Genomic DNA, 12423 nt, shown 5'->3' with positions numbered 1-12423 from the left:
CCTGGCGGCTCCATGCAGACTGGCGGCCCTGGCGGCTCCATGCAGACTGCCAGTCCATGCAGACTGCCAGACTGCCAGTCTGCTCCATGCAGACTGGAGCGGCCCTGGCGGCTCCATGCAGATTGGCGGCCCTGGCGGCTCCATGCAGACTGGCGGCCCTGGCGGCTCCATGCAGACTGGCGGCCCTGGCGGCTCCATGCAGACTGGCGGCCCTGGCGGCTCCATGCAGACTGGCGGCCCTGGCGGCTCCATGCAGACTGGCGGCCCTGGCGGCTCCATGCAGACTGGCGGCCCTGGCGGCTCCATGCAGACTGGCGGCTCTGGCGGCATCCTGCAGACTGGCGGCTCTGGCGGCATCCTGCAGACTGGCGGCTCTGGCGGCATCCTGCAGACTGGCGGCTCTGGCGGCATCCTGCAGACTGGCGGCTCTGGCGGCATCCTGCAGACTGGCAGCTCTGGCGGCATCCTGCAGACTGGCAGCTCTGGCGGCATCCTGCAGACTGGCAGCTCTGGCGGCATCCTGCAGACTGGCAGCTCTGGCGGCATCCTGCAGACTGGCAGCTCTGGCGGCATCCTGCAGACTGGCAGCTCTGGCGGCATCCTGCAGACTGGCAGCTCTGGCGGCATCCTGCAGACTGGCAGCTCTGGCGGCTCCTTGCAGACTGGCAGCTCCTTGCAAACTGGCAGCTCTCTGCAGACTGGCAGCTCCTTGCAGACTGGCAGCTCCTTGCAGACTGGCAGCTCCTTGCAGACTGGCAGCTCCTTGCAGACTGGCAGCTTCTTGCAGACTGGCAGTTCTGAACAGGCGGGAGACTCCGGAAGCGCTGTAGAGGCGGAAGGCTCTGGCAGCGCTAAACAGGCGGGAGACTCCGGCAGTGCTGAAGAGGAGGAAGGCTCTGGCAGCGTTGGACAGGCGAGGCGCACTGTAGGCCTGATGCGTGGTGCTGGCACTGGTGGTACTGGGCCAAGGACACGCACAGGAAGCCTGGTGCGGGGAGCTGCTACCGGAGGGCTGGGGTGTGGAGGTGGTACTGGGTAGACCGGACCGTGCAGGCGCACTGGAGCTCTTGAGCACCGAGCCTGCCCAACCTTACCCGGTTGAATGGTCCCGGTCGCCCTGCCAGTGCGGCGAGGTGGAATAGCCCGCACTGGGCTATGCAGGCGAACCGGAGACACCGTGCGCAAGGCTGGTGACATGTAAGCCGGCCCAAGGAGACGCACTGGGGACCAGATGTGTAGAGCCGGCTTCATGGCACTTGGCTCGACGCTCACTCTAGCCCGGCCGATACACGGAGCTGGAATGTACCGCACCAAAATGCGGCGTGTAGATTGCGATCCATGTTTAATAAACAAACGTAAAACACAAATCGATACAAACACTACAAAACAAAGCACGTAATGAACGTAACGAAAACCGAAACAGCCCTATCTGGTGAAAACACAGAGACAGGAACAATCACCCACAAACACACAGTGAAACCCAGGCTACCTAAATATGGTTCCCAATCAGAGACAATGACTAACACCTGCCTCTGATTGAGAACCATATCAGGCCAGACATAGAAATAGACAAACTAGACAATCAACATAGAATGCCCACCCAGCTCACGTCCTGACCAACACTAAAACAAGGAAAACACACACGAACGATGGTCAGAACGTGACACAAGTAGGCGAGTAATTTTCTATTTTATTTTATTTGACCATTTAGAATACATAAAGAAGCCACACCAGGCAACCAATACATTTACCAAAATTGACATGGATTATATACACAAAAAGTCAAAGACTTTTCCCCATTGGTTGGCTTATACAAAAAAAGTAAATATGTATTATGGTCATTGTAGTTAATTACCACATTTTCTGCGCTAACCTATGTAAAATATTGGCCTGTTGGAAACTACAACTCTCAACTACGTCGCACAGTTCGGGCTTGATTTGATTTATCTTCAGAGAAACTACACATCGATCTCACAGGAAAGAAAATAACTAAATGGAATTTTACCAAATTTGGTTAATTGCTCAGCACTACTGATGTTAGAGAAGCTTCCATTGAAAAACATTCTCTGGGTTCTATTGTATAAGTAACTCTCCAACCAAGTGACAGCAATAACATCAAAGGCTGAAATCTAACAAAACAGCTCCAACTAACAAAGTGTTATCCATTTATTTTAACCAATTATCTGTTGTGCAGTACAAGTTAAGTGCCCTTCTCTATATTCCATGCTGAAAGTCGGTAGTTAACTTGTTCTCTAAAAAATAGCATTTTATTTGGTCAAACACAATCCTCTCCATCAGTTTACTAAGAACAGACAGCAAACTGATTGGGCGGCTGTTAGAGCCAGCAAAGGGTGCTTTACTGTTTAAGGGCAGTGTGCTTTACTCTTATAAATTACTTTATGCCCAACCTTTGGCACTTTGGCTTTCCTTGTTATTGCCACAATGTTATGGTCACTACAGCCAATGGAAACTAATATTGCTTTGTAGCAAAGCTCTGTAGCATTAGTGAAGATATGATCAACACAAGTAGATGTCACAGATCCAACACCATTGGTATGCACTCTAGTTGGTTAAGTGATAACCTGGGTCATATTACAGATATTACAGTTAGAAGCTTCCTCTTGAGCGAACAGCTAGTTGCTAACCAGTCAATGTTCAGGTCCAGTGGTGACCCGTCATTCAGAGCCCCACCTGTTTTGAGCCTCACCTGAGCCAATATTGGCGCATTTAGAGAACATTACCAACCCCTACTATCTGTATTTTCCGCTGGCTGCCCCACCACCACCAGAAAAATCACTGAGCTAGGCTGAAACGCCTGCATTTTGGAGCTGCCTTACTCAAGAATGCAAAAAAGACATGATGTTTGGATACGGCTTTATTAACTTAATTACTTTTGTTTTGCCTGTTTTGCATGTTATTTTGGCATTAATACGTGTCACATATAAATTTGCAAACAATGTAAAAAAAAAGTGTGGTTGGGTAGGAGAGAGTCAAATCTGTCCGATTGTGATGTTTCATATTTTCAGATGAGAAGATGGGCAGTTTGTAGCATGTGCACCTGCTGTAAGTCTCTTCATCACTAGAGGGCGATATTGCTCCAGTCTTCCACCATGTATTTTGAAAGGAGCTCTCTGAATCCCAACAAATGTTTCACTGCAATTTCACTTGATTAAATCAAAGGGACACACTTGTTTGAGAATGTACTTGTTTATCGAAATTGTAATCAGAAACAAGAAAAATATATCATGAATATATCTCCTCATTATAAAATGAAATGATTTGTATGTCTAATTTTACACAAGTATACACAACACTAAGAACTCCTACTCTTTCTATGACATAAACTGACCAGATGAATCCAGGTGAAAGCTATTATCTCTTATTGATATCACTTGTTAAATCCACTTTGATCAGCGTAGACATGGATTGAGACATGGATTGTGTGTGAGCCATTCAGAGGGTGAATGGGCAAGACAAAAGATAAAAATGCCTTTCAACGGGGTATGGTAGTAGGTGCCAGGCGCAATGGTTTGTGTCAAAAACTGCAACACTGCTGGGTTTTTCACACTTTTCCTGTGTGTATCAAGAATGGTTCCACCACCCAAAGGACAACTGTGGGATGCAATGTAGTCAACACACACTCATACACACACCTGCATCCCACTGAACCTAAGCTGGGTCGATACTGATCGGTCCCTGGATGGGAGAACAGATGCTGCTGTAAGTGGTACTGGAGTGCCAGTAGGGGGCACATTTCCTCTGCCCCCCCAAAAGATTACAATGCCACAGAACTTTGCCCTGTGTAGAGTGTCGTCTTTTGTATGGGACGTTAAAAGGGTCTGATCCTCAATCTGACCATCATGGCCACCTAATTATCCCCAGCTTCCAGTTGGCTCTTTCATCCCCCCTCCCCCAGTAACTATTCCCTGGGCCATTGCTGTATATGAGAATGTGTTCTCACTCAACATACCTGGTAAAATAAGGGTTAAAAAAATATAAACACACACACATATTAGCCTCTTCACCAAGCCACCATACGACAGAGGAAAATAAAAAGAGATAGGGGAGGGCTATAGAGGTAAAGATAGAGAGATAGTGAGAATACAACAGAGGGTATTAGACATGGGTAGAAAATTACATGAGACCCCAGTCAGAGATGGAGGGGAAAGGCTGCCGCTCTCAATCTACAGACCCTCCTCTCCTCTTCTCTTCCTTATTCACCATCAGTGAGAATGCTCGCTCAAGCTGACTGGAGCATGAAGAAGCCAATCAGGAGCCTGCCTCCCTGCTTTGTCATCAGCCTATGATTGAGGAACAGTTGGCTCTTCATTTGGAAGGCAGATAAAATGCCAGGTCTGGATCTAGAAAGCAGCCTCTGGGGATAACTGAAGCTCTGCTTTGCCTTATTATGGGTTTAAGGAAAACTCTTTAAGCCTGGGGCAAAAACATTCAATTCACCATAAAGGCTAAGAGAGGAGAACAATAAGAAGGGGCTTTTTAAAATGTCTGCTATGGTGTGGTTGTTTTCTATCTAGTGGGAATGTAAACACCCATTAATCCATCTCTAGTGCTGGTGCTTCAATCCATCGTTACTATTTTTGTCAATTCGTCAAGTGGCGCTTGTTGGAATATTAAACCTCCATGTATGATAATTTGTACCTACATGGATTTGAAGACTCGGAGGCGGTGAGTAAGGGGTTGTGGTGGAGGGCTAGATGGTGTAAGCAGTGTTAATTGCCTGTGCCGTGCTGTTATTTTCTCATTGTGTGTATGTGTGTGTGTGTCTGAGAAAGAGAGAGAGAGAGAGGTGTCTGTGTATTGACAACACCATACAACTGACACTGGTTGAACATGCAAACACACACACAAAATGCACTCAAACACACACAAGGGGTCGGAGGAGGGTGGAGACTCAGCGTGTATAAGATAAGGTGTGTGGATCATGGGGGGGTGGGGGGGGGGGGGGATGGAGGAGAGGGATGCATGTGTCTCTGAATGGTTCTCCGTGTGGTTCTCGTTCTCTGTATGGTTCTCTGTGTGATTCTCCAAGGCTTCTGATGCCACTGAAGGAGAACAAGCTAGATGAACCCTTCATTACTTTGTTCTATATTATTGAACATCCACTGATCTTGACATACAGGACTCTCTCTATACCATCTACCATGTCTTTGGATGACTGATTAGCCAATACACGCTGTAACTCTGTGTGTGTGTGAGTGCGTGTGTGTTAGCCTGCGGAGCAGAGCCTTAGCCCTTCCCTTTAAGGTTGTGATTGCTTAATGTATCATTATGTAGCTCCTTGGAACAGAGAGCTGCAAGTATTTTGTGTCTCATTTAAAGGGACAGTGTCCCACCATTTTCCTTCTCTCACTCTGTTGTTTTCTCCTTTCACTCTTTCTCTCAGATGAAAGCATGTATAGTACAATCAACACACACATAGGGATGCAAATGATCAGAGAACCATGAAGTCCAAAATACAGAGCAGTACCACAATCCTATCAATGCAGACTAAACAGTGCTAGAATAGGTCTTCATACACACCATTATACTCAATTGCTATGGAGCAACCCAACTTTTTATTGATGTGTGATGGGAATCAACAAGAGAAAAACGTTTTTGGGCTGGTTAGGGAGTTAAGTGAGGGAGAGAGAAAGTAGTTAAGGGAGGGAGAGAGTAGTGAAGGGAGGGAGAGAGTAGTGAAGGGAGGGAGAGAGGAGTGAAGGGAGGGAGAGAGTAGTGAAGGGAGGGAGAGAGGAGTTAAGGGAGGGAGAGAGGAGTGAAGGGAGGGAGAGAGGAGTGAAGGGAGGGGGAGAGTAGTGAAGGGAGGGAGAGAGGAGTTAAGGGAGGGAGAGAGGAGTGAAGGGAGGGAGAGAGGAGTGAAGGGAGGGGGAGAGTAGTGAAGGGAGGGAGAGAGGAGTTAAGGGAGGGAGAGAGGAGTTAAGGGAGGGAGAGAGTAGTGAAGGGAGGGAGAGAGTAGTTAAGGGAGGGAGAGAGGAGTGAAGGGAGAGAGAGTGGTGAAGGGAGGGAGAGAGGAGTGAAGGGAGAAAGAGAGTAGTTAAGGGAGGGAGAGAGTAGTGAAGGGAGGGAGAGAGTAGTGAAGGGAGAGAGGAGTGAAGGGAGAGAGAGTAGTGAAGGGAGGGGGAGAGGAGTGAAGGGAGAGAGAGAGTAGTTAAGGGAGGGAGAGAGTAGTGAAGGGAGAGAGAGTAGTGAAGGGAGAGAGAGTGGTGAAGGGAGGGAGAGAGGAGTGAAGGGAGAGAGAGAGTAGTTAAGGGAGGGAGAGAGTAGTGAAGGGAGGGAGAGAGTAGTGAAGGGAGAGAGAGTAGTGAAGGGAGGGGGAGAGGAGTGAAGGAAGAGAGAGATTAGTGAAGGGAGGGAGAGAAGAGTAAATGGAGGGAGTGGGGAGTGAAAGGAGGGAGAGGGGAGGGGAGTGAAGAGAGGGAGAGAGGGAGAGAGGAGTGAAGGGAGGGAGAGAGGAGTGAAGGGAGGGAGAGAGGAGTGAAGGAAGGGAGCGGGGGAGGGAGAGGGGAGTGAAGGGAGGGAGAAAGGAGGGGAGTGAAGGGAGGAAGGGAGAGGGGAGGGGAGTGAAGGGACGGGACAGGAGGGCGAGAGGGGAGGGGAATGAAGGGAGGGAGAGGGGAGTGAAGGGAGGGAGAGGGAGAGGGGAGTGAAGAGAGGGAGAGAGGAGTGAAGGGAGGGAGAGAGGAGTGAAGGGAGGGAGAGAAGAGTAAAGGGAGGGAGAGGGGAGTGAAAGGAGAGAAGAGGGGAGTGAAGGGAGGAAGGGAGAGGGGAGGGGAGTGAAGGGACGGGAGGGTGAGAGGGGAGGGGAATGAAGGGGGGGAGAGGGGAGTGAAGGGAGGGAGAGGGGAGGGGAGTGAAGAGAGGGAGAGAGGAGTGAAGGGAGGGAGAGAGGAGTGAGGGGAGGGGAGTGAAGGGAGGGAGAGGGGAGGGGAGTGAAGAGAGGGAGAGAGGAGTGAAGGGAGGGAGTGAGAGAGGAGAGTGAAGGGAGGGTGGGGGAGAAAAGGGGAGTGAAGAGAGGGAAGGGGGAGAGGAGTGAAGGGAGGGAGAGAGGAGTGAAGGGAGAGAGAGTAGTGAAGGGAGGGAGAGAGGAGTGAAGGAAGAGAGAGATTAGTGAAGGGAGGTAGAGAAGAGTAAAGGGAGGGAGAGGGGAGTGAAAGGAGGGAGAGGGAAGGGAGAGAGGAGTGAAGGGAGGAAGAGAGGAGTGAAGGGAGGGAGCGGGGAAGGGAGGGAGAGGGGAGTGAAGGGAGGGAGAGAGGAGGGGAGTGAAGGGAGGAAGGGAGAGGGGAGGGGAGTGAAGGGACGGGAGGGTGAGGGGGAGGGGAATGAAGGGAGGGAGAGGGGAGTGAAGGGAGGGAGAGGGAGAGGGGAGTGAAGAGAGGAGTGAAGGGAGGGAGAGAGAAGGGAAGGGAGGGAGATGGTAGTGAGGGGAGGGGAGTGAAGGGAGGGAGAGGGGAGGGGAATGACGAGAGGGAGAGAGGAGTGAAGGGAGGGAAAGAGAGAGGAGAGGGAAGTGAAGGGAGGGTGGGGGGGAAAGGGGAGTGAAGAGAGGGGAGGGGGAGAGGAGTGAAGGGAGGGAGGGAGAGAGGAGTGAAGGGAGAGAGAGTGGTGAAGGGAGGGAGAGAGGAGTGAAGGGAGAGAGAGAGTAGTTAAGGGAGGGAGAGAGTAGTGAAGGGAGCGAGAGAGTGAAGGGAGGGTGAAGGGAGAGAGAGGTAGTGAAGGGGGAGAGAGGAGTGAAGGGAGAGAGAGTAGTGAAGGGAGGGAGAGAGGAGTGAAGGGAGAGAGAGTAGTGAAGGGAGGGAAGGGAGGGAGATGGTAGTGAGGGGAGGGGAGGGAGGGCGAGGGAGGGGGAGAGGGGAGGGGAGTGACGAGAGGGGAGAGAGGAGTGAAGGGAGGGAGTGAGGGAGGGAGGAGAGTGAAGGGAGGGAGAGAGAGTAGAAGGGAGGGAGGGGAGTGAAGAGAGGGGAGGGGAGGGGAGGGGAGAGGAGTGAGGGAGGGAGGGAGAGAGGGAGGGTGAGGGGAGGGAGAGAGAGTGGTGAAGGGAGAGAGAGGGAGGGAGAGAGGAGTGAAGGGAGAGAGAGAGTAGTTAAGGGAGGGAGAGAGGAGTGAAGGGAGGGAGAGAGGAGTGAAGGAAGAGAGAGATTAGTGAAGGGAGGTAGAGAAGAATAAAGGGAGGGAGAGGGGAGTGAAAGGAGGGAGAGAGGAGTGAAGGGAGGAAGAGAGGAGTGAAGGGAGGGAGCGGGGGAGGGAGGGAGAGGGGAGTGAAGGGAAGGAGAGAGGAGGGGAGTGAAGGGAGGAAGGGAGGGGAGTGAAGGGACGGGAGGGCGAGGGGGGAGGGGAATGAAGGGAGGGAGAGGGGAGTGAAGGGAGGGAGAGGGAGAGGGAGAGGGGAGTGAAGAGAGGGAGAGAGGAGTGAAGGGAGGGAGATGGTAGTGAAGGGAGGGAGAGAGGAGAGAAGGGAGAGAGAGGAGAGTGAAGGGAGAGAGAGGGGAGTGAAGGGAGGGAGAGAGGAGTGAAGGGAGGGAGAGAGTAGTGAAGGGAGGTTGAGGTGAGTGAAGGGATGGAGAGGGGGTTGAAGGGAGGGAGATGGGAGTGAAGGGAGGGAGAGGGGAGTGAAGGGAGGGAGAGAGGAGTGAAGGGAGGGAGAGAGGAGTGAAGGGAGGGAGAGGGGGTTGAAGGGAGGTTGAGGTGAGTGAAGGGATGGATAGGGGGTTGAAGGGAGGGAGAGGGGAGTGAAGGGAGGGAGAGAGGAGTGAAGGGAGGAAGAGAGGAGTGAAGGGAGGGAGAGAGGAGTGAAGGGAGGGAGAGGGGGTTGAAGGGAGGTTGAGGTGAGAGAAGGGATGGAGATTCACACTGAGCAGGCATCTATTGTGCTTTTTCACACTCTCCCTCCATCTGTCTTCCTGTAGATTGGTGAAACTAAACTGATATTCTTTACATCACATTGTCAAAAAATTACACTGTAATTGCACTATTATTACACGGTCATAATCTTTTTCTATTTCCAATACATTTCTCTTTCTGTATGTTCTGGATAATTTGTGGGGACCACATCCAATAGGTTAATCAAGACCTGGACAAATCGGTAACACTTTATTTGGATAGTCCATCTGTAGATGCTCTTGAGCAGAGATGGACAACTTTGATTGGGGTGGGGGCCACAAAAAATCGCAACTCATGATGAGGGGCCGCAGTTCTACACATTTTGCCATGGGGTGTAGAGAAAATGTTGCTGCTTGAAGCAGGTTTGCTGCAATTCTAATCATTTTGCCATGGGGCGGAGAGGAATATGAGCTGTTTTACAGCACATTTTGTGCAATTCTTAACATTCTGCCATAGGGTGGAGAGAACTATTTGCAGGTTTTATATATAATATAATATCTGAGTGAGGAGACTGACTAACAAAATCAGTGCAGTAATTTGACCATGATTACTACAAGTTTAGATAGCTGATTTTACCAATCAAAAGATGTTTAGCTGACATGGGCTTATTGAGTTACTATCAATGACTGACATAACAAGAGAAAAACTGCTCATAAACAACCAAATGTTGAATTACCCCTTGTGCATTCTACTTTTCTAACTCGCAACAGTAAGTTGAGACCCCGACTAAATTCCCCCCAAAAATGTTGAGTTGCCCACCACTATCTACAGACTATCAGTAACATTTCAACTAACCAGCTACTAACTCTTATCCGAATCCTCAACCCTGGCCCTGTCCTAACCCTAATCTTAACCCTTACCCTTATTCTAAACCTAACCTTAACCCTTATTCTAAACCTAACCCTAACTGGCACCTTAGCAAGCAGTTGCTTATCAACAGATAGTTTGTTGATAGTATGACCATCTGTATAGTATCTACAGATGGACTATCCCAATAAAGTGTGAGCGCTATGTCTTAGACATTTGTTTAATCCATCTCCCCTGTAAGAGGGTGTCTTGTTACCCAGCAGTTGTAAACTTCTTTAAGGCACCTCTGCTCCAGAATATTTCCTAATGGTCCTGTAGACTGTTATCGGTGCTTATCACCGGTCTGGAAGTGTTAGTGGCTGCCATTTTCAGACAGTATCTTCCTAGGCGTCTCAACAGATAAGGCATGAGTGTGGCCTGATCCTTGATTGTTTCAAGCCCATCTTTCTTGACACTCATCGATAACTTTCTCACTAGTGACCTAGTAGTGTGAGTGGCCTGGTGGTGGGAGAGGTGGCGGGTGCCTTGTGCCCACTACAAGTCATTTTAGGAATCTTTTAAAGGTGATACACTTCAGGATCTTGTTTGAATTTTTGCATTGTAATTCCAGAAAATGTCCATAATATATCTGTAGTAATAGTGTAATCATAATGTTTCACAGTATTACTTACCCACCAGTGTTGTGATTGGCAGTGATATTCGCCTATTCATTTCTCCCGCAAAAGCGGCATCTGTTGTCAAAATGGGAGAGCTGTTTTGACTTTGTGGCTGTGTTATCTAGTGGAAATCGGGTCAAGCGGCTGATGTAGAAATCGTTCTGTAATTTTCCTGGTTATTGAAATTCTACACTGTTCGCTCAGTTTAAGTTTATGTGAGAAAGCAAGCACTGAATAGTGTAGGGAATCATTGTACCATCTAAATCGATGTGAAATATATTTTCAATAACAAAAAATATTGTTTTTACAGGCTCAATTGGAGTCTCCGCCATGTTAAGGGGAAATGCTACACGGGGCAGATTTGTTTTGAATGCAGCCTAGTACTGTTGCAATTCACCTAGCTTCCACATAGGGGAGAAATTTGGAGACATTCTAGATGTAACACCTTTAAAGTGTGTCATGACAGCATGCCTCTGCCAAGCATGTGAAGAGGCACAAACAGAGATCATATTTCTTCTTAGCTTCAATTCCTTTGTAGTCTCTCTTGACCCACATTCGGCAGACTCAATAACCTTGGTTTCTCAAATGACTGCCTCGTCTGGTTCACCAACTACTTCTCAGATAGAGTTCAGTGTGTCAAATCGGAGGGCCTGTTGTCCGGACTGGCAGTCTCTATAGGGATGCCACAGGGTTAAATTCTCGGGCCGACTCTTTTCTCTGTATATATCAATGGTGTAGCTCTTGCTGCTGGTGGTTATCTGATCCACCTCTACGCAGACGACACCATTCTGTATACATCTGGCCCTTCTTTGGACACTGTGTTAACAAACCTCCAAACGAGCTTCAATGCCATACAACACTCCTTCCGTGCCTCCAGTTGCTTTTGAATGCAAGTAAAACTAAATGCATGCTCTTCAACCTATTGTTGCCCGCACATGCCCGCCCGTCTTGAATCACTACTCTGGACGGTTCTGACTTAGAATATGTGGACAACTACAAATACCTAGGTGTCTGGTTAGACTGTAAACTCTTCTTCCAGATTCACATTAAGCATATCCAATCCAAAATTAAATCTAGAATCGTCTTCCTATTTTGCAACAAAGCCTCCTTCACTCATGCTGCCAAACATACTCTCGTAAAACTGACTATCCTACCGATCCTTGACTTCGGCAATGTCATTTACAAAATTCTCTCCAACACTACTCAGCAAATTGGATGTAGTCTATCACAGTGCCATCCGTTTTGTCAACAAAGCCCCATGTACTACCTTGTTGGCTGGTCCTCGCTACATATTAGTTGCCAAACCCACTGGCTCCAGGTCATCTATAAGTCTTTGCTAGGTAAAGCCCTGCCTTATCTCAGCTCACTGGTCACCATAGCAACACCCACCCATAGCACGCGCTCCAGCAGGTATATTTCACTGGTCATCCCCAAAGCTAACACTTCCTTTGGCCACCTTTCCTTCTAGTTCACTGCTGCCAATGACTAGAACTTATTGCAAAAATCATCGAAGCTGGAGTCTTATATCTCCCTCTCTAACTTTAAGCATCATCTGTCAGAGCAGCTTATCGATCATTGTACCTGTACACAGCCAATCTGTAAATAGCACACCCAACTACCTCATCCCCATATTTTTACTTACCCTCTTGCTCTTTTGCACCCCAGTATCTCTACTTGCACTTCATCATCTGCACATATATCACACCAGAATTAATGCTAAATTGTAATTATTTTTGCCTCTATGGCCTATTTATTGCCTTACCTCCCTACTCTTCTACATTTGCACACACTGTACATAGATTTTTCTATTGTATTATTGACTGTACGTTTGTTTATGTGAAACTCTGTGTTGTTGTTTTTGTCGAACTGCTTTGCTTTATCTTGGCCAGGTCGCAGTTGTAAATGGGAACTTGTTCTCAACTGGCCTACCTGGTTAAATAAAGGTGAAATAAATCAAATAAAAAACATTAATAAATCTAGTGTGAGATGTGCTTTAAGAATAATTACATTGATTCAGATGACCATCCTACCCATGCTAGATTATGGAGACATCATTTATAGA

At 48.6% G+C, this 12423-nt stretch overlaps 1 protein-coding gene across 2 annotated transcripts in view; it reads left to right on the top strand.

Annotated features, from left to right (window-relative positions):
* The window catches only part of LOC139400789 (voltage-dependent L-type calcium channel subunit beta-4-like), a 54054-nt gene that overhangs the window by 17774 nt on the left and 23857 nt on the right, over nt 1-12423 (top strand). The window contains exon 1 of one of the 2 annotated variants that reach the window (XM_071145439.1): nt 4310-4686. The exons of the other annotated variant lie outside the window; for it this stretch is intronic. Within the exon in view, the coding sequence (XP_071001540.1) occupies nt 4642-4686 (45 nt within the window). The 5' untranslated portion in view covers nt 4310-4641. Of the gene's footprint in view, nt 1-4309; nt 4687-12423 lie in introns of those variants that run through there. 2 annotated transcript variants of the gene reach the window in all.

Source organism: Oncorhynchus clarkii, chromosome 3 (assembly GCF_045791955.1).
Source record: "Oncorhynchus clarkii lewisi isolate Uvic-CL-2024 chromosome 3, UVic_Ocla_1.0, whole genome shotgun sequence".
NCBI classification, from domain to species: domain Eukaryota; kingdom Metazoa; phylum Chordata; class Actinopteri; order Salmoniformes; family Salmonidae; genus Oncorhynchus; species Oncorhynchus clarkii.
This window is presented reverse-complemented; position numbering and strand designations above follow the sequence as displayed.